This window comes from Phaethon aethereus (genome assembly GCF_964289735.1).
Source record: "Phaethon aethereus genome assembly, chromosome: 4".
NCBI lineage: Eukaryota > Metazoa > Chordata > Aves > Phaethontiformes > Phaethontidae > Phaethon > Phaethon aethereus.
The window spans coordinates 56077980-56105944 of NC_138578.1; the positions used below are offsets into that span (position 1 = coordinate 56077980).

At 41.9% G+C, this 27965-nt stretch overlaps 2 protein-coding genes across 2 annotated transcripts in view; both read left to right on the plus strand.

Moving 5' to 3' along the window:
• The window catches only part of NFXL1 (nuclear transcription factor, X-box binding like 1), a gene marked incomplete at its 3' end in the record, with an annotated part of 46836 nt that extends 29267 nt beyond the window's left edge, over nt 1-17569 (plus strand). Inside the window, exons 19-22 of the mRNA XM_081999336.1 lie at nt 6618-6722; nt 8559-8645; nt 12065-12118; nt 17396-17569. Coding sequence (XP_081855462.1) covers nt 6618-6722; nt 8559-8645; nt 12065-12118; nt 17396-17569 — 420 coding nt within the window. The remainder of the gene's footprint in view (nt 1-6617; nt 6723-8558; nt 8646-12064; nt 12119-17395) is intronic.
• Nucleotides 17570-24042: 6473 nt separating this feature from the next.
• The window catches only part of CORIN (corin, serine peptidase), a 152355-nt gene continuing 148432 nt past the window's right edge, over nt 24043-27965 (plus strand). The window contains exon 1 of the mRNA XM_081999432.1: nt 24043-24207. Coding sequence (XP_081855558.1) covers nt 24133-24207 — 75 coding nt within the window. The 5' untranslated portion in view covers nt 24043-24132. The remainder of the gene's footprint in view (nt 24208-27965) is intronic.

A 27965-nucleotide genomic window follows, 5' to 3' on the forward strand; every position in this document is an offset into this window, starting at 1 on the left:
GTAAGCCATATTAACAAAGAAATACTTGATTTGATGGATGTGTGGAGTTGTTTGGATTTTACTTTTTTGTAAGGTTTTTGATACAGCTTCATAGGCCAACCAGACTAGAGAAACTTAGTCTAAATGAATATGCTAATTGATAGATGCAAAGGTGGTTAGTGACCTGTACTCAAAGGACAGTTACTAATGTCTTGCTGTCAAATTGGAAGGTCATTTTGAAGGATCAGAGATTTGTCTCCAAGGCATTAATGGCTTGAATGTCTAAGCACACAGATGAGGTTGAATGTAAGAGCATGTCCTCTAACATGGTTAAAAACTTGTCTTGAATTTATATCTCCAAATAATGGGATGCTGTTTGATTAGGAAAAATACTGGTAATTGTACTTGCGATTGTTCTCGTCTAACTGCAGATCTAGTAATCCCTGTCTGTGCAACAACGGGGGGCAGGCAAAAAAAGGGTTTTATACTTAACAAGTGAGGTGAGTTAATGATGCCCTGCTGTGTTAGTGAAATATATGTTAAGTAGAGTGCAATAGAAGTCAAGCCAGTTAATCTTTCTATTGTATTTGGATATCTATTTAAAGGGTTGCTGTAAAGAAAAGAAGAATAATATCCTTATTGCATGATGCTTAGACTATAAATGAACCAGTGTATATAGACATCAGTAAGAAACATCCATGATAAATACTACTTTTGAGTAGTAAAGCTTGTGGAGCAGGGGAAGAACTGGTTGAAGAAGCTACCAAATTTTCATCAGTAACAGTTTAGACAAGTGTCAGTTGTGGATAAGTACTGCTGCAAGACATGAGGGATGGGCCAAATGACTTCTTCCTTGTTCCTCCTAGTGCTGTTGTTATGTGCTGCTTGTGTGCTTTCAGAAATCCATGCATTACTTATTACTGTATGTTTGTTCTTTAGTTGTCATTAGTTGTGGTGAGAGTGACAGCCCTTTCTTCACTCTGTTCCCCACTATAGGGTTAGAAAATTTACGAAGTGGAAAAACAGGAATAGTCAGGAATATTTTTGAAAGTGTTTCCAATGCTAAACTCTCCAAAATTTCTGAGAAAATCTCCTTCCCTGCAAAAAAATTGCTTCTACTGAGAAAATATTTTATTCCATAATCACTTATTATTTTGTTGTTCTTGTTTGGCCTTTTACTGTATATCTGATTCTCTTTGATCATGCGATATTTAGCTGGCACTCATAAATTGATTCAACCCATTCTCTTTCCCTGATTCCACTCAGTTCCCTTACGCTGGTTTACGTATGATGTCCTCTAGTGTGAGATTTCTGTCTTCTTACCCCATCTCTTGCAGTTTTGAATTCTGCCTCACCTAATAAAAGTAGGTTCAAAACTTTTCTTTTGTTTCATTGTTTTCCAGTGTCAGAAGCATCAAATTTGAATCCCTGCCTTTATTAGAAAACTTTTTTTGGTTTTGCGTAAATGCAAAAAAACACCGGATTCCTGCTTGTTTTTCAACAATCTCTGTTCCTCTGCTTTTCAGACAAGATTGTGTTAACCCCAGCAGAGAGGTTGTGCTCTGTACTGGGTGCGTACTTGTATCTTCTGCTTTTTGCCCTTGTAGATGCCTTTCTGATGTCTTTTTGCTGTAAATGAATGTGCCTGTCACAATTTTCTCATTTGGTTGTCTGAAAGCTCTCTTCCTGGCGGGGGAACGCTTTTATGTATTATTTCATTGTCCGTTTACCTCTTAATATTGTCCTTTCATTTCCCCTCTCTGTTACTTGAGTTTTATTTGCTCCAAGACTTCCTCCTCTTTATTTTCAAGAGTGCTTATAATCTCTTAACATGAACAATGTGTTCCTGTACTTCAGCTTCTCTTCAAAGATTTTTTTTTCAATATCTCATCTTTGACTTTGATTAATGTAACTCTTGTGATTTTTCTGGACATATTCCCAAGATTCAGTCTGGGATTTAAAAATCCATTTAGTAGTGGTACTGAATTCTAGCTTGCAGTTCAGAATTTCCCTGTTCCACAGTGATGTCTTTTTTTACTTAATTCAGTGGCATGTGAAAGAAAGCTTAGGGCAAGAGAGTCTGCTTTCATTTTATAAAGCTTTTATTTAACTCTGAAATTCTCATTCCCATAGATGCCTTGAAGAATAAGGTTTTATGCAGCTTCCGCTATCCAGAGAATCTTTTTAGTGTAATTGATGGTGTAAAAATGCATGCTCTTCCCTTCCTGTGATTCTAGCTCTAGCTCTTACTGGCTTTCATGAAACATAAAAATGTTAGTCCAGTCCTGCTTCAGGTAGTTCATATCTTTGTGTTACAGTTCATCCTACTTTCCTGACATCCTGTTTTGGGAACTTGTGCTATATGGGTTTTAACCATTTTTTTGTCTAAAGAATTTGTTCTCATTTCTCTGAATATTGAGCAGGGCTAGGGGTATTTTGTCTGTTTATAATATAGACTATTTTTCTGCAACTTTGGGAAATTAGCTAGCTGTATCATAATGCAAATTGTACTGATAGTTCTCTTTTAAAGGAATCATTGACAAACACCATTTGAAGGAGCAGCCTTAACAGACATCACCCTGCCACCACCACCCCTCCACAGCAAATATAAATCAAGCCCATTGAGGGGACCTCATGACAAGAACTTACAAACAACTTAGCCAAAAGATAAGATGGATAAGACTACTGAATTTAAAGTTTACAAATCAAAGATGTCTGCTCAAAAGCAAATTGGAAATGTTTTGTGTGTAGTCCTGACAGCCTCAAGTAAATTTCAAATTAGTGTTTTATGAGAATTTTCTTACTTGATGTCAGAAGCTGACCTTAGGTCACTAGCAGAGCTCAGTGCTGTTTGCTAAAAATCAGTGTGCACAGTAACTCTACCAAGCTTAGCATAGTGCAACTGAGGTTCAGTAGAATACAGTATTTTACTGAAGTCTCAGTTTTGAGATATATTTTTTTTGGTTAATGGAAATTGTGGCAGACACTATACTGCCATATTTGAATTACAGGTAGCATGGTACATTTGGGGATTATGAAAATCAATTATATTGTCTGATGCCTTGCAAAAATACAACAGGAACTTGAAAGTCTTGAAAGATTTCATGCTTTTGGTTTGGCTATGGCAGTATAAAAGTATTAAAAAAAAAAAAATTACTTGTAGTATTATACAGTACAGTTTACATTTCCTTGCTGCTTTAGGGAGAAGCAAAGTCTTTGATATTGCCATAGCTGTGAGATAAGAAGCTTTAATTAAAAAGTTCTTTCTCTTGTTTAGTAGCAATAACAAAATATCCTGTTGAAGGAAATTTAACTTTTTTTTTAATCAGGGGTGATTAAATTCTTATGATCATGTTTGCAGATTTTTTGGGACAATTCTTACATAGAAGTTTTAACAGTCTATCAGTTTTCATCATTTATGTATTCATATTAATATTTGTGGATCTGTTTTTAACACTTTATTTTGTGTTATTAGTATTTTTTGACAAAATAACCATACTTTGTACTTTTACAGTGCACTCTGCTACTGTCTTGATGTGAAACATGGGACTCCATTCTGATAAATCTTTAAAACATTATAGTGCAGTAGAGATAATGTCATAAATTTTAAGAGGATGTGTATCTTTTTTAATAAATGAAATAATTTCTATTTCCAGAATGCTTAATTAAATTCTGTAAACACACCTTCTTGTGCTGGCCTGCTAGCAAGAAGGCTGGGGGTGCACAGGAAGCTGGACTGTCCTTGACTACTTAGCAACAACCCAAAACATCAGCACGTTATCAACAGTTTCTCATCCCAAATCCAAAACATAGTCTCACACTAGCTTCTGTGAAGAAAACCAGCTCTATCCTGGCTGAAACCAGGACAGTGTGCATTGCAAAATTTTAATTTTAAAAGGGAAATGCACAGCTTTGGTCCATAACGAGAGGATTTTCCTCAATGTCCAGCTTAAGCAGTGGAGGCTTTCATGAGATCTATGGAAGCAGGGCCACCCTTTAAACTGAAGAGTCTACCCCCTTTGTTTGGAAGTGATAAACTTATCTTTTGTATTTAGCTTTTGGGATTGCTGCTCAAAAATGCTGTTTCCTTTATTAACAGGTTATTTTCTTCATCATCAGATGTGTATTAACAAGTTGCATTTGTTACTTTCTGGTGGAGGTCAGTTAAGCCTCCATAAATGTTGATGGGTTTTCTCATGATCAGACATAATCTTAAGATTTAAATGCATTGCCTATGGAGAAAATACTTGTACGATTTTTTTTTTGTTTCATTTTCAGAGCTGTGGATGAAATCCTTTTCTTTTAAAGGCCTTGCCATGTCAAACATAAAGACTGTTCATTTTGGCCTTTAGTCCATGAGCTATTGACAAGAGATCTTATATGGTGAAAAAGATCTAAAGGGGCATATGCTTTCTATTTTAATGCCAAGCAGCTCAGCATGGATGCTTACAAACAAGCAAAAAAAAAAAAAATATTCCACTATATTATTTATCCAGCAGAAGCAGTGGTAGGATTGCTTTTGTTTTCTAAGATCATGGGTAAATGTTGTTTTGCCACTCATTTTATGGCTCTTCTTGATTTTTTTTTTTTTTTAATGTTGGTTTTGCATTGGAGGAAGCAAAAAGAAAGTTACGCTGCCAGCTTCATTCTTCTCCTGCATCCCTGTGGGTGTGAACTGTGTAGCTCTATGCAGAGAAACGAAATGTGTAAATTTGGGTTTCAGTATTGGATTAAACATATTTCTGTGCTATGCAAATTTTGCTTTAATGGCATGTAATATAAGAATTTTATTGCAGTAGCACCTGGAGGTTAAGGTGAGGGCTACTGTTTTGAATTTGCAGCTCTGACATGTCAGTTACAAGACTGTTTGTTTGGGCTTTGACAGTATTAATGGAAATGTGCCTGGTTAGTGTGGAAGAGTAAGCTGGAAGAAATAGTTCTAGCCATGAATTGTTCTGGCCAGCATGGGATGACTTGCAGGTGAGACTAGACCGTGTTATTGTGTATGATGCTCTTGGGTAGGGAGCCAGAAGAGCCCTCTTACTGCGCAGATGTCATGCAGTAGCGAATTGGTTTTGCAAAGATTGTGGTCACTAGTGAGCAGACTCAGCTGTTAGACTCTGTGGTCCTGGCTGGTAGTCTGACCTCAGTGGTGTACAAAGCTTAAAGACAACTCTTCTCCCTCATCTTTTCAAAATGAGGCAAAATGCAAGATAGATTTGCTGATGATCAGTTGTACCTGAACAAACCGAAATTCCTTCTTTGAGAAGATGACCAACTTTTTTTTTTTGCTTCCAGATAAAGCAAATAGATTAGATCTGCTACATAAGGCTTCAGCAGAACAATTGAGCCAATGTCACGTAGTGAGCACCTAGTTCAGATACAGAAGAGGGTTAACACAAGGATGAACGTAGCCTAAAGGAAACAACTACTTGTATTTTATTATTTAAAAAAAAAAGCACCACTCCCCCCAAAAAACAAAGCAACAACAAAACTAGAAGAAAAGTTGGAGCAAGAGATGTTAACAATAAGGGAATTTTCCCAAGGACTAGGTTCACACCTGACCTTGCATCATTTTCAGTAATGACCTTGGCACCAAAACACATTGGAATTTTCTGATGAAAATTTGTGGAGTGTTGTCAGTACATGCAAGGTGGGAGATGCATCTGCAGAACGCATGTGTCTGGGGCATGTTATTAGATACAGAAAAAACAGTAAGACCATACATGTCAAGGCTAATAATAAGCTCTCAGGAAACAGCAGAAATTCTTATGGTTAGCTGGAAAGAAATGCAAATGAGAGATGAAGATGTATTGGGGAAGATATTCTATTAAGAATAAGGTGCAATTAAGGCATTGTACAAAGTCCTTCCTGCTGAGATGTCATTTGGAATATTACATGCAGTTCTGGCTACTGTATTCAGGAAACATTGATTTAAGCTGGTTGAAATTCAATGAAGGGAATACTATGGGAATAAAGAGCCTTTTATGAAAGGACAGTAGAGAAATATTTCAATATGAGGATAAGAACTGAGAGATTTAGACTGGCTAGAACAAATGTAGGAAACTCAAAAAAACCTCTTGCATCTCGTAGTGAGCTCCTGGAACAGCCTCCTTAGTGAAACAGCAGAAAGGGGGCAGAATGGGGGACTGTTTTCATGGTAAGACATCATACAGTCCTAGAGGGATCATAGGAGGTGCCTGCCTTTGGGTGGACTGGACTTTAGAACTAAATATGATGACTTAGAGGTTCCTTCTAGTCCTGTGTGAAATGTGCTGAAACAGTGACCGAAAAAAACAAGCCTAAACTGCAAAGCATCCATCACTGTAATAATAGTTTGTGCCTGGCATGGACATGAAAATATGTATGTCTGTTCCATAATTTTTGTTCAGGAAGTTTTGCATTCTCTTCAGGTATGTGTTTCATGATACTAGCTCCAATGGACTTCTGAGAATCCAAATTTACTCATCAACAAGAATACACCTGGGTTTTATAATTATCTTGTATAGTATTCTCATTCATGCGGATGAAGTGATGTAGTATGTATACATTTTCAATTTTTAATTAATGTGAAAACATGTGTCTTAAAATTGTATGTCTTACAGCACTTTCCAAGTTGTGTGTTTTGCTCTTTATAGTTGCCCTGTGGTCACCGGTGTAAAGAGATTTGCCATTCAGGTAGCTGTCCTCTGAACTGCAGCCAGAAGGTTAAACTCCGATGTCTCTGTAAGAGACTGAAAAAGGTAAATTTCTAAGTTATAATGTTGAGAACAATGTATTTTCTTTGCATGTTCCTAGGCTTGTATGGATGGATTGTGTCTGGTGCAGATTAGAATAGGTCCAGTTACTCTACTTGAGCTATAACAATTCACATCAGCTGAAAATGTGGGCTGCAATATCAAAAAATTCACCGGAGAAGATAAAGTCCTGTTAGTTTTAAAATATGTTAGCTGCCTGACTTACAGTAGGTTTATCTTCAAGCACACTTGAATTTTTGTAGCTCCACTGGGAGAATACTCAGATGACCTGGAGTGATTTGAGAAGAAAAAACATATTCTTCTGACAGTATTTGGAAACTTTATAATTACATAAGTGTCGTGGTGTAGCGCCACCCAGCCGCTCGCTCACTCCCCCTGGTAGGATGGGAGAGAGAATCAGAAGAGTAAATGTGAGAGAACTCGTGGGTTGAGATAAGGACAGTTTAATAGGTAAAGCAAAAGCCGCGCACGCAAGCAGAGCAAAACAAGGAATCCATTCACCGCTCCCCATGGGCAGGCAGGTGTTCAGCCATCTCTGGAAAGGCAGAGCTCCATCACGCATAACGGTTACTTGGGAAGACAAATGCCATCACTCCGAATGCCCCCCCCGCCCTTTCTTCTTCCCGCGGCTTTATATGCTGAGCGTGATGTCATGTGGCGTGGAATATCCCTTTGGTCAGTTGGGGTCAGCTGTCCCAGCTGTGTCCCCTCCCAGCCTCTTTTGCACCCCCAGCCTTTTCCCTGCTGGGGTGGGGTGAGAAGAAGAAAAGACCTTGACTCTGTGTAAGCACTGCTCAGCAGTAACTAAAACATCCTTGTGTTATCAACACTGTTTTCAGCACAAATCCAAAACAGCCCCATACTAGCTACTATGTAGAAAATTAACTCCATCCCAGCCAAAACCAGCACAGTAAGTTGGAACAGGCACTGATGATGTCAATCCCTAACTAATGTAATCAGTTATGGTTGTCTGCAAACCTAAAAGCAAGTACAGGCATCAGCATCCTTAGCTCCTAACAAAGATAAAGGACAAAGGAATGTAAAAGGTTTATTATAGCTATATAGTATTATGAAGGGAAGAACAGAAATTGATGTGAAGTCTTGGCAAATAATGACTTAATGGAAAAAAATCATTATCTGCCTTAATTAAAAGGTGCTTAAATTATTTTTCTGAACCCAGTTAACTTCTGAGCCTTCCAAACAGGCGGCAGCTTCCCGGAGTTCTCAGCTTCTTCAAGGAATGTCTTGTGTAACCAGAAGTCTTGCAGGTGGGGTGTTCAGCCCAAGAAAGGATGACATGTACAGAACAAGTGCTTCAAATTGAACAGTCTCTGCTTACAGATAACCACATTATTTTTTTTTTTTTCAATCTTAGGTGGCGGGGAGGAAGTGTGAGAGAGAATTTTTTTTTTCCCCATGACCAGACCTTGCCCTGTAATCTCAACCAGTTAAGAGAATGTGTATGAAATTACTGAGAGAGTGAATGCTAGCTCTTTCTGCCAGAATTCAGAAGGTTATCTTACTTTGTCTTAGGCAAACAAGTGAGAAGAGAGAAGAAAGGAGAAATTAAACTGGACTGTTTGATTTATTCTTGCTTTCAGCTTAGTTTATGAGAAAGAAGGAGAAGAGGAAAGGACAATTTAATACAGAATTACAGGTTCAAATAATGTTTAATCATTAGCTTTATTTTCTGTGTAACCAATGTTTACTAAATAAGAATGTTTTATAACATAATGTTTTTATTTTCATAAAGAAATGGACATTATAACTAAAATTTTATATAAGGACATTATTACAAAAGACTCAAATTATACTTAACAGGAAATACAGTGCAGCAAGATACAAGAAGGCCAAGTTTCACTGGAGTGTGATGCATTATGCAAGGAAATGAAGCGGAAAGCATCTGAGGTAATGTATCTGTTGTAGCTGTAATTTCTTCTCAGTGTTTCAAGAAAAGTAGGAAAAAATGAACACAGAATTATTTTTCAAGGCAATACCAGCAAAGAATACAACCTAAGTAGATGTGCTGTTTAATAGCAGCTGCTTTTTCAGACTTGCATTTGGCTTAGTGGAGAGAATTACAGTGTTTGTAGACAGTGTTAATTAACTCACTGAAATACTATGTTAAAACAATATTCTGTTAGTTTTCTTCCCCGCCCCCTCCCCCCGCCCCAATTTTTTAGAAGTAGTTCTTGCCTCTTCTGCTGAGAACAAGTGATGATCAGTGATGATAAAATTGTCATTGCTGATGATTAGTGCTGTAGGATTAGGGCCAGGCCACTTCACAGGGCATTGTTAGATCTGCACTTTCCTCTGAAAGTTTTGCAGCTGTTGAATCTTCAACTTGTTCAGCATGAAGAGTGTAATCTTGTCACACTGGATTAATTACCCTGTACCAGAAGAATGGAGAGTTTTCAGCAATTACAGTATACTTTTTAGCCTGCTGTAAACATGAACTTCTCCCTAGTTCATCTGTTTTATGAAGTAAAGAAATTGCTGCATGCTGTTACCTAGAGAGACAGAATATCAACTTTGCTCTTACAAGCCTTTTATAAAAACATACATAAAAAGAATTGGTGCATAACTTGCTTGGTTTTTATCAGGTAAGTGTTAAATGTAATAAATGTACCACACAAAAACTCAGTGGGTAAAGCTGACTTTTGTCAGCTTCTACTCAGATTTTCGGGATTGATTGGCAAGTTCTAACAAGTACTACATAGACCAAATCCTGCAAGTTTGCAAGCAGGTAAAATGCTAAGACTCTTGGTATATGCCTTTAGAAAATCCCAACCATAGCAAACAGTTCCAGTAAGAGTGTCAAGATAAGTTCATAGGACACGGAGTGCGCTAAAGCAAGGTGAATTCACAAGAGACTGCCATGAGCTGGGACACAAAGCATGTCTCAGTGCGGTGCGGTGCAGTGTCAGCTGCTGTTTTACCTTGGCAGATACTAGTTCCTATTTCTTGCCCTTGACATTGTAACCCATGGGGAGGAATGGTCTAATGCAATGAGTAAAGGACTATCTTCTACTATCAGCAATGCCACAGACATACTGTGTGGCATAACCTAGCTTTGTGTACCTTCCTCACAGAAGACCATGGACTTACTTGTTTTGGGTTTTTTTTATATGAAGTTATGAAGTTCCATTTAAATTCTTACTGGGCACTTTCTTGCAGGCTGTGTTGTGTTGACTTGTAAATTACATGCTAGAATGATCTCCTATTATATGCACTTGACAAAAGTAGTTTATTATGTCAATTACTGTTTAACGTGTCAAGACTGGAAAAAGTCTGTTAAAAACTGCAGACATTTACAGAGATAATTTAGTTTGCGTAGTGGCAAAACAACCATCAGTTTCCAAAAAAAAAGTGTGTTAACTCTTCATAAAACTCTTAATGTATAGCACCTAGTGAGTATGCACTTCTGAGGAACTGAATGCATCTTTTACTGTACATTTTATTGAAGAAATAGTTTCTAGAAATGTTTTTCCACACTGTGACTATAATGGTTAAGCTTCCCTCTACCTATGTATATTATACCTATGTATCTTATACAAACATGACTACACCAGTGTAAAAAGAAGCTCTTCTGTTGCTTTTTTCCACATTTTGGGGTCACTTTTTCTTTCAGAGATGAAGTTCTGCCATTAGATGGCAGTGAAATACCAGGAGGCTAGTTGTGCAGTTTTTTCCACGCCAGACTGCGATTTCAGATGTGCATGGCTGAAAGAGTTTTATATATTTTTCGAAAGAGAGACTCTGCTATTGTGTCTAGATTAATGAAATTCTCAATAATGGTTTTATTTGATATACGGTTTAGCAATTTAAAATATTGTCTGAAAACCTGCAGATAGGACTGTTCTGTTGACCCTGGCCTTAGTGCACTCTGTTGAAGCTACAGTGTGCTAAAGCACGGGCTGGTGTGCTTTCTCCTTAGTCGTGAAGAGCTCTTAAATGGCAAATTGTTTAGAACAAACTCCACCTGCACAAACCATATTTAGTAAATTATTGTCACAGTTAGTATGCAAATCATCCAGTTATTAGGGACAAGACTGTTTTTCATGTCAAGATGTTAAGCAGATTTTTACATCTAACTTTTCTAAGGTAGTGATTCAGTGGGCGCAATGCTAAAGGTCCAAGAAATGTATACAAGAATGCAGACACACGTACTTCCCCAGTATACTCTTTCTGTTACTACTATTACTGTAGTGATCCCTGACTAAGGGAATTTTAGAGGTTGAGCTGATGTCTTTCTGTTTAATGGCCTATGTTGGATTTATCTCCTGTTAGCGTGCCTAATTGTTTTTCAGTCAATGTAAACTCTTGGCATCTATAAACATCCTGTAGCACTGAATTTTAGACTTAGCCAAATACTATGTGGGAGTAGAATACTTCCCTCTGTTATGAACCAGCCTCCTGGTAATTTCATTTGCAAGCCTTTGCTTTTGTATTATGAAAAATATTTGGCATCTTCACACTCTTCAGGATTTTGTGCCCTGTTAGTCACCTGATGAATCCCAATTATGCATCTCTTTAGATGGAAGCCACTCCATCCTGTTGTCTGTTGTACAAGTTCAGGCTTTACATTCTTTTGTTATTGCAGGACCAAAACTGAATGCAGGAGCTAAGGTTCAAGTGCATCATGTGTTTACATATTGACATTTTTTCTGTACCATTCTTTTCTTAATTTCTAGCATTCAATTTGCTTTCTAGAACACTACGAAACACTTCTATAGGATTATCAAATGTAACTCCCATGACTTCTTTTCATATGACTTTCTGATGGTGGAGCATTTGTAGCTACATTTGGTTTGCATTACACAAAGAGCTTTAAAGCAGTTTGGTTATGCATTATCCAATATATGCCGTATTCAGTACAAATATAGAGGTTTCCTTTTGCTCTAGTAGTCAGGGAATATTTAAAGTATTTGGAATGAAATATGTGTGTGTAAATTATATACATATATCGGAATTATCTGTGTGTGTAAAGGGTACTGAATTGAGGATAAAATTGCTGAAAACTTACAGTAACTCCTGGTTGTTAGTGAACAAACTATTCTTTTTAGACTTTTATATTTGGCAGTTGAGCTTATCAAGGTAAAGTCAGGAGTTCAATTTATAAGCTTGTAGCATCCATTATATATTCCATGTTTTCCAGATGTGAGATGATGCAGCTTTGAGAATATTTTTTTTAATCTGAGTAAGTTAAGAGCTCACTTGTGCTCACTTTTGCTGAGAACCATTCTATAGGAGTAACTATGACTGTAAGAAAATAGGTTTAGCTGCTCTTTACAACAGTTGCTTACCACTTTTGTATGTCTGGACAGATAAAAGAGGCAGAAGCCAAAGCTGCTATTGAAGAAGAAAAACGAAGACAACAGGTATCAACCTTTCTTCTTCCTCACCCACTTCCACCCCCACCGTGTTCTTCTTAGTAAATCATTTAACTTACATGCAACTAAAGATGTATAGTTTGTAATGTGATATGGACAGTCATTCTTGTCAGCTGTTATCTTACTCTAAGACGTGTGCTGTGAATGATCTACAGTGGTTAAGAGCCCACATGTTTGCCCAAACAATTTTCATAATTTTATGCAAAATGGTAATTAATCAGTTTAATCTTGCATTACCAGGTGTATAGTCTAGTTTATTTTTAAATTACTAAGTACTCTTGATTTAACTGAACACTTTATAATGCATAAATGCCGCAGAATGGCTGAATAGTCTCCATAATGATTTAAATATTGGGTAAAACTTCCCTCTGCCCTTCCATCATGAAAGAATGTGGAAGCCTAAATGTATCTCTGTCCTCCAAGGTCTCAGGGGGTGGAATGAACATGTATTTACTGTAATTGCTTTTGTTGGTGAGCGTATGTTGTCGGCATTGTAATCCAAGAAGCTTCTGTGCCAGCTGCCTGGAGACACTAACACTAATCATATTTCAGGCAATAACCGTAAGCTCAGTTGGCGGTGATGGCTAGGTCAGGTTTTTCGTCTAGAGGCTACAGCCTTAATGTGCTCCTTCCAACTGGTTCACGCATGTATGCCTGTGCCTGAGCATTTGACACCAAACCATATTCTAAGTTCAGTGTGTGCTTTCTGACTCACCTTTTACTCAATTATCACAACAGGTATGTATTAGGTTATACTTCTGTTTTCACCTGGATGTCACACTCCGTCTTTATCGCAGCACGCTGGCGCACTCCCTGCTTAAAAGCCCCCATCCTCTTGTACCATTTTCCCAGTCTCATTAGGATAGACAGCTTCTCTGTGGGTCACGACTGCTGTTATGCATACTTTGATTAATTGCCTAGAGACTTTATTAAAGCATTATGTCTACCAACGAATGCGCTAGCAAGGCCTGCTTTTGTTTTTCAAAGGGGAGTGTGTCTACGCATCGTGCAGGAAAAGCATGCAGTTATGTACCTGTTGTCCAGGGACCAGGCGTTGTCTTGTGATCATCTTGTAATGTTTGTTGTTATGTTAATGACTCAACTGTCCACAATATTAAGGGAACATGTGATCATACAACTCATAGACAGTTCATGTCATTCTTCTGGTTCTGTAAGCTGGCCTTGGAAATGTTAGTTCTGGGACATAGGCCAGGAAGGTGTAGCTTGCATACAGATGTCTGAAACATTTTGTTAGGCAGAGGTAGTCTATAACTCATGGTTATGCTAGCTAAGTACTGAAGCATACTAAAGGACATGTAAGCATGTTCTTTACATGTGTAAAATTCTAGAGCTAGAAATTCAGAGTTGCTGGTGTTTGTATTGCACCGATTGTGTTTTCATGCATTCCAACAGACATCCCAGTTACTAATGATTTCTGCCTCAAAATCACTTAACTTATAGTCCCTCTAGTGAAGTCTCAGTAATGAGGCTCCTCTGAAACTGTAGCAGGTCCACTCCACCAGCACAGTGTGCAACGTCATTTTTGTCTTGATTCTTCAGCAGTGATAGTTTCTCTCTGCAGTCACACCACTGTGGCTTTCTACTTGTACATTCACTGAAGTCTCACAGTTACAGTCCAGCAGTACCCTTGTGCAGTATATGGCAACTGCTTCTGTGGACGTGTTGTGTGATGGATGCAGCTTCTGGCATGGAAGACTTCACCGATACATAATCAAGCCTATTAAAAGGTTAATTAAGAGTGGCCAGTTATAGCACAATAGCAAACAGGACAACAGAAAAAAAACAGGACAAAGCTAATTAAAAGAAAAAGTAGAACAACAGTAACTAATAAATAGGCTCTAGAATTGCACGCAAGTACTAACCTCAACTACTGCAGCCTTTTGTCTAAAATTGATTCCCTTCCAATTTGACCTCATAATCTGCCATCTGGTGATGCAAATTGGAGGACATCACTATCATAGGGTGTTGGGTTACATTAAGAGTATGTATTTGTTGAGTATACTCTCTTCTGACACAAGTTTGCATCTTGTACCACCTTCCTGATCTCTTTAGCCCATTTTTATATAGACAGTCCATCTGTTAGCCACAGCTTCTTGAGACCTGTTTTGAATAATACTTCATTAAATCCTCTATATACAAACTAGTTAGTGCTCTGGTAAGCCTGCACATTTGTATTTTGGTATTTGCTATATTTGGTAGCAGCTTCTGCTAATATCATTTACAGATGGAATCGCTTGTTTCTTAGTGGAAGAGAGATGGCTTGGTTAGGCTTCTCGTCACGGCCCTAGCAGCCAAACATTCCCTCTGCTTCTCATTCAGAGGCACTGTGTGAGGCCAGGGTTTTCACAATTGCTAGAGGTGGAAAAAAAGATCAGTGATTATTTAACAATTCAGATGAAACTCACTCTCTGTCCCACTCTAGTGTGAAAGATTTGGTTAAATTTTTGAGCTAACTGGTAACAGTCCAGAGTTTCAATACTGAAAGTCGAGGTCTCAAACCTGAATTCTAATTTAATGAGTTGTGTGAAGGAGTTTGTTCCTTTTTTTCCTAGAAAGAAAAATGTTTTAACAGCTCCCTAGAAGTTACAAAAGTCAAGCACCCCCACCCTGTAAAATACAAGACCTGCAATTTGAGGATATATGCTTTGTGTCTCTATAGTTACTGTTATTTACGTTAATTTAGCTATGTTTTCCCATGGGGCTGCTACTCCTTCCAGTGCAGGAAGAATATAGAGAATAACACATGAAGGAGCAAAATGCAGTTCCTGAGCAACACTAAACTAGACAGTATCTGAAATCAATTGTTTTCAGTATACAGTTTAAATAAATGCATTTAATTTTACTTTTAATATGTCCATACACAAAGAAGTTAGGTTCTTACTCTAAATAAAAAGCTTGAGCTTGCTTAGCTTGAAAATATCAGGTAGTTTGAAGACTGGGCACAACCATTACTTTATTGTTCAGACATCATTGAGGTGACTCTTTGGGAATGATGACAGTTATATAAAATCTGTAGGTAGCTTTTCAAGGATAGTGATGGCTTCTTTCTCGTATTCTGCACCCACGAACCTTTTTTCATTGTGTTTTGCTTTTATAATGTATTTATTTTTAGCTGGGTTTTTATAAAGATCACTAGGAAAGCAATTCAGTACCTGTTATGTAATTGTTCAAGCCCTATATTTTAATTCAGATTACTGCCATTCATGAAGCACTCTTGCTTTTAAAACTTACAGATCACAGGTATATAATAACTATAGAAGCCCCAAATTCTATTTAGTGTCTGTTTAAAATTAAATACTACCACATTATCTCTAAAACCTTAAGAACTCTCCACTTGCCTCCAGATTTTGGATTTTGTCAAACCTGTTTCATTAGAATACTTTGCTTTTCTAAAAGAGGATGAGCTAGTTGAAAGTAACCTTGTTTCACATAGCAGGCTGTGGAACTTTGTCTGAACTTTTCTCCCATATGGTCGGAGAAGTGCCAACAATTTGTGCCTTTATTAGATACATAGGAATAGGCATCAAGACGGGTCCCTTTCCCCTGCGAACAGTGCTGTCTGGCACAAGGAGGGAAGTAAGATCTGCTTTGTGAAACTCACAAGTATTTGCTGTCAGTAGAGGAAAACCAGACACATCAGGCAATCTTGAGTTCCAAAGGAAGATTGTATTTACTGGGCTACTTCTCTGCCCATTTCCCAAAACTGTCTTATTCTTGTTTCTTTAATGCACCTACCTTATTGTCTTAGTCCTTCTCTTCCTGGCAGTGCTGCTGTAGTAATGTAGATTTATTTCCTCTCATGGCCAGACTTTGTCTCTGTTCACTGTCCATGTTTCCTCTGCTTCAGCTCAATCTTGTGCCTTTTTGCCCAGCCAGTCCCAGCTAGCTGCACTCTGCTGCTCCCGTCTCTCTTCTCTCTTTCAGTTCATCTAGTCTCTCTGCTCCCTAGCTCCTTGTCCCATGCTTTCTCTAGTAGCTGACAGCTCTACCCAAAAATCCGGATAATCATCGGACCTTTTCTGGTTTTAGTCTGTCTCAACTCTCCTTTAGAGCAACTTTCCTGATTTTCCTAGCAATTAGATGACTCCTCATTGGAGTCTCATCCCAGTCTTGCGCTCTTTGTTCCAGGCTGCCTAATCCCAGTTTTATTTCAGTTTTGTACCCTAAAATGAGTTTTGTCTGTATTCTCTTGATACCCTTTTAAAAGAGGATGAGGAATAGGGATCAGAGGATCCTGCTGTTCATTCCAGGCATCACCCTGAAACTGCTGTTCTAGGTCGAAGCTTGGCATTCTTCTCATTTTTCCAGTTGCTTTCCTTCATTTTCAGGCATAAGAGGATGTGCTTTCATTTGAAAGATGCTACTACAGTCCTATATGAGTGACTAAGTGTTAAGTTATAACACATAACTTCCATATAAATGGAATCTTTTTGTGCATGTCTAAGATTATAGCTATTAATCTAAAATTTAGCTGAGCATGCAAAATATAAAGAATTGGGGGAAAGATGGTAAATTTTTTAAATTTATGTTTTTATTAATTTATTTTTAGCAGAGGGTGCATCCAGCTGGCATATTCAAATTGTGCCAGGGGAGGTTTAGACTAGATATTAGGAAAAATTTCTTTACTGAGAGAGTGGTCAAGCATTGGAACAGGCTGCCCAGGGAAGTGGTGAAGTCACCATCACTGGAGGTGTTAACAAAACTTGTGGACGTGGCACTTCGGGACATGGTTTAGTGGGCATGGTGGTGTTGGGTTGACGGTTGGACCTGATGACCTTAGAGGTCTTTTCCAACCTTAATGATTCTGTGATTCTACATTATGGGAGGGGGTCTTTGAAGATTTCAGCCTATGCTTTTATACACGTTATTGTAATAGCTTAAATACGTACAAGTGCATTTCTTTAATAGGGAAAATAATGTCTTTTTAACATATTTCATGGAAATACCAATCTTATTTTGGCTTAATATATTCAGCCTGAGTTAAAAATCTGATGTAAAACTTCAGTTGGTTGCATTTTTGACAGTGTTTTTTATAGGAAACTAAACAATGGTTTAGTACTTGGAAGCAAAGAGCTTTGTAACCATGGGATATAGCGCTACCATCTCATCTGTAAGATGTATAATTTCCACTGGCTGACAGTTATTTTTATAAAATGGTTTTTTGGAATGTTATTTAAAATCTGCACGTTCCCTTGTTTTTAATTCTGACACAAATGTCAACTGCTTCTGGTTTTCTTCATCTAGGCTGAACTGGAAGCTTTCGAAAACAGATTAAAAGGGAGAAGAAAGAATAAGAGAAAAAAGGATGAAGTAGAAGTTGAACGATCATCATGGCAAAAATACAAGAACCTCATTATGCTGCCAATGCTTGGAGTTGCTGTTGTGATGGTTGCATGGCTCATGGCCTACAATGACTGAAACGACTCAATATCTAATATACCTCAGTCAGGCTTTAGGTAGCTGTTATTCCTAGAATGTTGGTCTGTGTGTAACAGAACTTAATATGCATAGATTATGTATGTATACTGTTTGCCAAGAAAACTGCAGAGGAGGGAAGAAATGTCACCTTTTGTGTTATTACAGTCACAGCACAAAACTGAATTCGGACACTGAAAGTAAAAGTAGATTTTAGTCTACACTGAAGTGCTGATGTAGTTCATCTGACTGAGGTCTGTTAACATCTCTTCTATTAATATATTGTGTTGCTTTTCCTTGTCTCCATTTCATAGTATTAAAAATAGCTTAGTATAAAATACTTTATTGAATATTTGTTTCCTGTAAAATCAACTTAGTGCTTTATTGGAGATTAGTATTCTTGTGCTAGTCTTTGTTGTATCACACAAAAATTTCTGTGCGTCACATCAGTTTTGATTGTAACAACTAGTGGGGAACTTCAGATCACTTAGACTTGAACATTCTGGGGCCTCATGTCAGAACTTTGTTCAGAGAAAGAAAATGTGAACTGTCTTTCAAGTCAGCTGTATCACAAACAATAAAATGGGCCCCCTTACACACTGTGGGGTTGGTTTTTTGGGTGTTCCCACCCTTGTTTCCTCAAAATCAAACCAATGGAAAACTTCATTTAGTGGACAGATGCATCCGCTGAAGATGGATGTGAAGTAGTTTTAGGGTACAGGGATGTGCTGTCATCGCTGCCCCCATCACCAACAGCAGAAAAGCAATTTGAAATTGAACTTAGAGCATCACTTGCCTATTTGCATAGATAAATGTCACATTTGAATATTTGCATAGGTGTGCAAAGCCATAATTAAATAGTGTTACAATACAATTATAAGTCGTTCTGAAGCCATCTGAATGGGGTTGCTAATCATGTATAAACTATCTAGCTAATCTTTTAAACATTTTAATATTTTCTTACTGACAGTTTAGAATACCTTGTTTTGGGGCTATCAGTGTTAGTTGGTAGAACTGAAAGCTTTACACGGCTTCAAGATTATTAAAGAAGCTACATTGTCTCAGCTGAGGGACTGCAAGTTAAATTTGGGGGCGGGCGAAATCAGAAAACTAGATTTTTAAACTTCTGCTGGAAATTTTATGCTGATACTTGAGCATTGTGGGTAACTGAAAAGGGCTTACAAGATCCTGTGAAAGATGAGGTACAAAGCCAAAGGGCATTAGGCTGCCCTTGTAATTCAGGCATGTAATTTCATCACAAATCGTGCAAAAGCAGTGGGACCATTTGTGCGCATTAGAGAAGATTGTAGTTTGTTTGAAAGCTCTTTTCAGTTGATTTTGGCCCACTTATAAAGGGACCCAGTATTAATTTGAGTTGATATCCAGTTGTAATTGTAGTTCAGCAGCAGGTAAAATGGAAAAGCTGCAAAAGGCTTTTAGATTGTGTAGTTTGACCACACGGGGAGAAAATCTCTTTTCAGTTTTTCACCTAAGTTTGGTCAAAGAGAAGAGAGGTAAGGAAAGCTTTGCAATAGTTAGCATGGATTGGTGATAGTTGATAATATTTTATGGTTTGGGTTTTTTAATTAATTTTTAGATATGCATACTACTTCTGTCATGTTGTGTCAGGCCATTAGTATGTAAAGTTGTAGAATTAATTGAAATTACACTAGGCAATCATAGCTGTATCTCTGTTGAATTATCTTACTTTCTAGTATAAGGAATAAACTGTTATATTGTTACCTCAACTCTTTTCTATACTATTAATGCCTGGAAGATAATTTCATATGTAAGTATTGTTTCTTTAACCAGGTGAGGTGATGCTATTATGTGACTGTGTATGCCAGTAACTCTCCTGTCACTGAGAGAAAAAGAGAGATTTTTGTTCAGCTGAAGTAAAATGTGATGTATTGTCCAAAAATACAAAATGATACCTTTATAGCTGAAATGTGCAGGTCAACATGAATGAGACCGTTGTGGAAACAGCTTTTATCTTACATGACCATAACACGTTTTTCTATTTACTGTTAGCTGCTTCTATAAAACAAGTACAATGTAAAGTTTCTCCTTGCCTCTACAGCAAAGAGAAGAAAACACTCTCTACGGAGCTACAAAAACAAACTGCACTTGAGTTATATGTTTGATGTAGTTCTTAGTGTTCTTCTCTGCATATTTTGCAGCATTTGTGTGAAATACTGGAGAGGAAGAGACTTGCTTCTCATTGATTACCTTTATTACAGCAAGGAAGCACGCCAATCTTTGAAAATTCATTCCATTCATACAAATGCGTGTATGAGTAGGCATATTCCCTTTCTTAAGGATTTGTATCTCTCCTGAACCTTGCATATGTGAGACATACCTATTTTTGAAATTTTATTCAAAATAATTCTGTATATCTTATGACTCAGATGGTTGGATTCGCACTCTCTTGGTCTGCCTGCTGAACCAGATATTTGTCTCTTGGCATAAAAAAAGTGTGGGGGTTTGAGCAATCTGCAGTTTAATAAATCACTGGTTTCTATTTGGTTTTAAAAATTATTTTTGCAGCTAATTTTTTGCCTTTTTTTGTTGTTGGAGCTGCATGTTGCAGGCATGACAACCTATGAAGTAAAAGGTACAGAGAAAATCAGCTGTTATTCAGTACACATGAAAAATGGTAATTCTAGAAGGGAGACACTGAACTAAGGGGGGGCGTGTGGTTCAGCAATTTGAATGTAATGTACTGTTTCATAATGTAGTGAGCAAATATTTTGGATGTTAACAGTTTACCAAAAAATGCATATCAATAAGTATACATTAAAGCAAATGATAGAATCTGACCTACTGTTGAAGGGAAATTCTAGAGAGACAAGCCTGATCATGAGGATGCTTAGTATGCAGAATATTTAGCTATGTGTAAAATGAAAAAACTTGGTGGGGGCTTTTCTGGGCTCTGAACGCATTCTGGTGAGCATTCATTGTTCCGCTGAACCAAGGTGCTTACAAGTTGTCAATATATTTTGGATCGGAAACTCCTTGGACAAGTTTGCTCCCTGTAACAATAACAAATCCACTGTGTGTGTTAATTTAATGTAAAAACAAGTCGGGCAATAAACGCATCAAAACCAACTTGACAAATTGTTTGTTCTCAAGGACTGGTGTAGTAAAGCAGCAAACTTCTGCCGGGTAATGACAACTGACGTACTGCTGCAGAAGTTTTAGGCATGGTTTTTGTTCCCTTATCTGGCAGCTATAGCTCTTGCTGCTCGGATTGATGCTGGAATTACGTAATCAGGTTCCTTCAGGTTACTGCTCTGACAAAATTGTGAGAATGGGTTGGGGAAGTAGATTAAGATGAAACAAATGGGAATGGACTTAGTATATTTTTTTGGCCTCATATGGGGAAATATAGCTGATTTATTAGACATTTGTCCTGACCTTAACTACTAGAGAAGGAAATATTACTATGCAGATAGCACAAATTTTTGTCATAAAAGCTTCTATGCTTGATTGTGGCTGAACGCTGAGTTTATCATCTCAGTAGCTGTGGCTCTGAAGCCTATCTGCTGTATGCTGGCTCTGCTGGGAGGGCCGAGCCCGGGTGTTACGGGGTTAGAGCACAGAGATGCTTAGTCTGAAGGACATTCCTGTGCCAGGCAGTGGAAGCTTGATGTGTGCGGTAGCTGCTCTCTGCTGCGTGCTTTAGAGTGGAGTATGCTTGCGTGGACAGTCCATGGGTGACCCTGCCCTCAGTTTCATTTAGCTCAGATATCCCTCTTCTGCTTTGATTTCATCCCATTGCTAGCTGTTATCTATGAGTGTTTTAAGTCGCTCCCTTTTCTTGCTTCATGAATGTAAGTTTATTTGTGCCTGCCCTTGCCATTCAATTAAATCAGTCAATCGCTCTAAAGAATTATAAAATGAAGATACCATAGTGGTCTGTATTTACTAGAAAGGGAAATGCAAGGTAAAAATTAGAAAAAAATTAAGTTTAATTATAAAATAATGAGACGTTTGCTTCTTTAACTAATGGTTACATGTTAATGAATTATTTGGGCTCTGCATTAAAATGTTTATATGCTATGCTATCAGAAAGCAGGTTTCTGGTATGGACAGTGTATCAATATGAGCTCTGTGATACATTAAAGCCTATATATTATAAGGTAGACTAAATGGCAGTTGTGTAGAAATAAGCCATACTCTGAGGCTTAATTCTCTGTAGCCATACAGAGAATGGCTACTCTGTAGCCATACAAAGCCATACTTTCTAGCTTAATTCATCCAAGTATTATTTAATCTAAATAATTATTTCTTGTGCAATGATTTCCATAAAATTGCCAACAAAACCAGAAGTCAGTTTAGACTTTCTTTGTGTGCTGAACACTGTGGCTGAATCTTGTAGCTGTGACTGCAATTTGAATGGCTGCCCTACTTGAGGAAATGAGTGTGAGATTAGGAGTCAAGACTGGTTTGGGTTTTGAATTCACACTGCTGAAGAGTAGTACTGCTGCTGAAGAGAAGACATCCTCCATCCACTGCCAAGCTGGCTCTGCATGTCTGAGCCATCTATTGCACTTCTTAGATTTCAGTTTTCGGTTGTTCTTATTGTAATTTTTGACAGGGCTAACTAATCTCTGTGAAATGCTGTAGTAAGTAATGAATTATGGTTTGACTCCTCCCTATCAGCATTACAGCACGAAGCATTTGTTCGTTTACATTAAGCAATTTGAAGATTTTGCTTCTGTTTCTTTCCATGCTTTTCATGTTATTTGTGCAATTGTTTTAAAAACAAAGCCAAAACCACTGCTTTCCTCCAGTGGAGACTTTGCTTGGTCGGGTAAAAAAAAATAAAAAATGCAGGAGTGAGTTACCACGAGCAGGCGTTACTCGTGTACTGTGTCTGGAAGAACAGAGCGCCCAGCCTCTGCCCCGTAAAGTTTTCACACAAAAAGGGACAGGATCTAAATGTGAAGGTATGGAAATAAAGCTATCATCTGGAGAAAAAGCTGCAACCTTCTTCTGGGGTTGTCTTAGACTTATATAAAGAAATTCTATATATCATCCTCACTGATAGCCGAGAGCAGTTACCAGGAATAGAAGCCGTATTTGTGTTGAGGTGGTTCACATTTTTTGTGTGTTTCCGACTCACCGTTGGAAGGCTAGCATGTAGCCTTGCACTGTAAAAAGTGGAAGCATGTACTTGTAATGTACTGTACATTATGCACTGTAAAAGCTGGAAGCCTTTCTCTTTTACAAATGTCATCTCAGAAGCCGGTCGTGGTGCCAGTGCCAGCTCTCTGTGGCCCCTGGAAGGGTCCCGAGCTGCTTCTGCCCATCAGCCATGCTTTTTGTCCTGTTGACTTCTTCATTCTTGGGTAGCGCTTGCGAGCTGCCTTAACGTACACAGACCCGGGCTCTCAGCGGGACCCGACACCGTTGGGTGCGGATGCAGGGAAGAGGGAGTGTAAGTGCATTAAACCGTAAGTCTTAAAAGCCGATGTCTCGTGGGGGTGGGGCGTTTGCGCTGTCATTTGCAGCCTCAGGCGGCACTCCTCTCTCGGCAGGAGGGCTTCACTTCGAGAGGTTTGCGGCGGCGAGCACGCCCCTCCAGCCCTCGGGTCCTTGGGTTCGGTCACGGCCGGGACAGGTGCAGCGTCCCCGGACGCCGCGATCCTCCCACGCAGCGCTTCCTGACACGAGAGGGACGGGGTACGGCAGGTTTGCCTGGTCCCCAGAGGGGCTGGGACCGGAGCCTGACTACGGGGAAGGAGCTGGAGGAACCTGCCGCCGGCTCCGGGAGAGTTTCCTCCTGCTGTAGCCGCTTCCCCTCTGCTCCTGCAGTTTCGGCGGCAGCGCCCGGCGCCGCTTGCAGCCCTCTTTTCGGAGAGCCTTTGCGTGACCGAAACGTGAAATATAGAGCAGCCGGAGGGCAGGCGGGTCCTCCGACGCGCGGGAACGGCGGATGGACGGACCCGGGGCCCCGTCCGGCCCCGCCGTCCCCCGCTCCGAACTCCGCGCTCCAGCTGGGCGGGCCGTGAGCGCCGGTAGGTTCGTGCCCCCGGGGTGGCTTCGAGTCACTTCAGCCGCGGCTCGGCCCCTGTCCCCCGCCGGCGGCGGGGCCCCAGCCAGCCAAGGTACGGGGGGCAAGGGCTAAGCTCCGCGGGTTTCTGCCCCGCACATCGTCCGTGGCTCAGGCTTATCTTGCCACCTGGCGCCTTTCGCGGCGGCGCCACAAGGCGTCCTTTATGGGGGGGGGAGGGGAACACGACAGACGACAAAGGCTTGTGCCCACCTCATCCGCCCTCCCCGGGGGACGGCTTTAGGGCGAAATTAGCAAGTGGGCTGTCCCTCAGCTTGTCCCCGAGGGGTAGAGCCTTGTGTGCAAAAGGGGTGGGGATGTGCCGGCTTTCTCGCGGAGGTTTATTATTATTGGGTGGAGGAGGGGGGAGGGGGGAGTCTGCCGAGACAAAATGCGGAGCCCCCCCGCCCCGCAACCGTGTGTGTGCGGGAGGCGGGTGGCCGCGTCTCGCCAGAGGCCGAGGTAGAGAAGCGGGGGGGCGCGGCCAAAGCAGTGGGGGCTCAGCGGCATGCTCTCCATGCAACAGTTCGCTGCCCTGCCTGCGGAGGAGGAGCGCTACCGGCAGGTCCTCTCCGCCAGCCGGGTAAGGCGAGCCCATGGGCTCTCACCTCCGCGCGTGGGGCCGCCTGGGTGCCGCGGGCAGCGCACTCGGGGGCACTCCCTGGCCGAGCGGCAGGTTGCCCGGGCAAGCGAAGGAGGGGAGAGACCTGCGCCGAGCTCTGCGATCCGCCGTAGCGAGAGCGGACCCCTGGCTCGCGGGCAGGGGCGGTGCTGTATCCCGGGGGGCGCGGCAAGCGACCGCCTGCGACCCACCTGCCGCCGCGGAGCCGTCCCGCGGAACTTGCGCAGCCGTGCGGGGAAGTGCTGGGGACGGGCGAGTTCAGGGCGCGGGGTGCAGGTGAGCTGCACTAACGAGTGGCCGTTATTAGCGGGTCAGGAAGAGCTGAGCCGCCCCTCGCCCCGTCCCTTCACAAGGTCCACGAGGAGGATCCGGGGGCCCGATGTGCCTGTTAGCTGCTCTGGTGCTGGAGGGAGCGGGGAGCAGTTGTGCCCAGCCCGACGGCAATAGGTCCAGCCAGGGATTTGCAAGAGCAAAGTTTGGGCTTCACCTCCGGCAGGACGGCAGCGGCAGCTCCACCGGCGGCCGCGGCTCCGGTAACAGCGAGGGCTGGCTTCGCCCTCGCGTGGGATGCACCCTGGGGTCGGTGGAGGAACTCCTTCTCCGCCCCCGCCGGCTGTCCGGCGGGGTGGTACCGCTGGCCGCCGCCACCCACGGGAGGTCATACCGTGGACGGCCACGGACGGAGGCAGTTAATCCTTGCAGGGAGAAACACCACATACCTGGGGTGGCTGCAGGTGTCTGAAGAGGACAGCGCGGGTGTTCCCGGTCTCCCTACCCACCCCTTGGGAGGAGGGATGAGGGGGCGGAGGATGCTTTGCCTGCCCCTGTGGGAGAGGCTGGACGGGCGCGGGGGGCTTGTACGGGGCGGCCCTACGGGCTCAGCCCCCCGCGCCCGCCCATCCCTCCTCTAGCCGGGGAGCAGGCGTCCCCGGCGTCGGCCGCGGGGGGAGGCACGGCGGGCCCGGTGGGCGGCCCGGGGCAGTGCTGAGCCATCGGGCGGGGGAGCGTCCCGCACCGTCGCTCCAGTCCGCCTGCGACCGACACAGCGCAGCCGCGGGCTTTAGGTGTTTGCAGATGCGGCCGGTATACACGAGCAGTGTCGTGGCTCCACTTGATTTAAAATGCAGGATCCTTGGACGCATTTCATGGCAGACGATTAATTAATTAACCTTTATTTTAAATTATTAGCCGTCTGGCTGAGATGGTGAAGCCCTTAAGTGAAATCAAGTATCTCGAGCTTTTAATGCATTCACGGAGTCTCTTGGGTAGGTTTAGCTTTCAGCAGTAAAAATGTGGGAATGGATTTTTCCGTACGGCCGCTGACACCCTTCCTGTGCTCCTAAAGAGATGGACCAGTCTGCAGGGCTAAGTCGTGATTCTGTAGTTTTGCTCTTGTGACGGATGCCGCCTTCGGCGGTCTCTGTTGCAAGCTTCTCAGGTGCTGTGAAGCAGGCAGCGCGGGATTAGTGTATCACTGAGGTAATCCAAAGAACTGTAAACGAATAATGGAAGGAACTGTTGAACCACTCTGCTGATGGGGCTCTGTAAGAGCCGGTGACATCTCCCTAGTGCCTTGGACATCGAGGTTCTGTAGGAAGCTGGGGGGGGACAGGGGAGTCCCGAAGAATCTCCAAACCTCCTTTAGAAAGGGAAGACTCCTGGCTCTTTTGCCCTCCTCCACCAGCCGCTGACGGGGTTCCCCGGCAGACGGCTTTTCTGCCCGGAGGGGGAGCCCCGGCCCCTCCAGCTCGCCTGTAATGCCACGCAGCGCGCGTGTTCTCCAGGTGGCAATCGCGGTGCTGGACCACGCAGCGCGGCTCGCGTGCCCGGATCGGAGGAACCTGCTTGTGCTATCCGTGTCTGGCGGGACCATCAGGACGAAACGCTGTTTTTTCCTCGGCCTTTTTGGAGCTGGGACGCTAAAATACTGAAGAAAGCGTCCACTTCCTCTCCAGAAATCTCTGCTGGCGCTCGACTGCGTGCCTGGGGTACATAACTTGAGTGTGCAGGGACTCAAAAGTATAAGGTGATTTGAAATGTGTCACGGTTGGAGGTGTTCTGTAAAATGTGCAATGCACACAGGGCAGTTTAATATATCTGTATTATTGTTTGTCTGTTAATTATGTATTAGATGATGTCTGCAGATACAAATGAAAGCCAGGACTGTTAACAGTGCCAGTAATTATTTAAAAATGCAGGCTTACTTGAATGTAGGAGAATGTAGGAGCTACTTTTTTTTTTTTTTTTCGGGCTAAGCTGATATACATATTTAGGTCTTAGCGCTCTGCTCCCTCGAGGACCATTTTACTGTCCTGCCGTTACACTAAGTCCATGTATTGCCAGACGCATAATTTCTTGTCCTTACTTGCATGGCCAAGCGAGGAGTGTGTGCAGAGGCTGAGGTGGATAAGCACACAGACAGAAATCTCATTTACCAGAAGGGGAACGGTCCTTCCAAGAGAAGGCAGAACAAGCAAGGGATTATTGTGAAGGTTACATACAGTGAAGAAACCCAGTGGCTCCTGCTCTCACCTGCTTGAACCAACAAATGCTGAACTCTGAAGAAGCCCTTTGTACACAAATGAGAAGACAGTGCTTCCATCGGTGTGGCCTAGTGGCTGGCTGGGGCTCTGCGTGTCTTTGCCATGCTGAGGCTCAGCAGATTCAGGCCATCCCAATATAGCAGGCACAATATAAGCAACTAGATGCACTTCCTTAAGAGATGGGAGCTGTGCCTTTGGGCCCCACCTGGACCAAGAGGCCGTGGGTACCAGGTCATCTGCTTCCGGGCTGAACAACACTCGCTGTGAGGCAGTTACACACAATGGCACCATCTCCTGGTGTGGTCAGGTTTTAAAAGATGGCGGCCGCTGCTACATTGTGTGGGAAGAGTTGAATCCTGTCAGCATGTCAGGTATCCTCAGCAAGTGCCTACAAGGCCAGATGAATGCCCTGTTTCTGAATGCCAGCCAGCGTTTGGCAGAGGTGGGTGTCAGGCCACTTGCACATGCAGCCTAGGCCCTTCCAAATGTGGCAGCCAGACATCTGATTTTTAAATGCCTTTGAGACGAAACAGTGAAGCAGCAGGGCTTGAGGGGGGCAGTCTGATGACAGTTTGAAACACTGATGTTTCTACTCTGTCCCAATTTCTTTCCCTCACAAAAAGAAATGCACCTTACAAATGGCAGGCTGGTTAAGTACAGTGCCAGGGAAGAAAGGTGGACGATAACCCCTTGTGAAGTGATGGATTGTCAGATAGGACAAGGAAATCTTAAATACTCCTTGAAAAGGTCTTCACACACACCTCTGGAGACAGTGGCAAGACAGGCTCCAGCTTTACTATCCTCATTGCCTCTGTATTTTTAATTCTAGTGACCCTCTGCAGTCAATTTTTGTCATGTGCAGTTTCATCTGGAACTGTCCTGAGCTTTAGTCTGGGTGCCAGGGCATAAAAGTCCCCCTCTACTTGCTGGGATCTGTAACTGGGGGAGTTAATGTATGTGTGAGGTGGGTCCTCAGTTCCTGAGAGGCTGCATGAGGAAAAATGGGAGGGAAAGAGGGATGGAAGAGCACCTGCGCCTTGCCTAGATAGCTTGCCTCCTTGGCTCACATCGCAGCCTCTGTGTCCTCCGGCCGGCCCGGACTGCCCCCTCTCCCCGGGCCGCGCCGGGCGGGCTGGCAAGAGCAGGTCAAGCAGGGCGGCACGGCGTGCCGCAGCG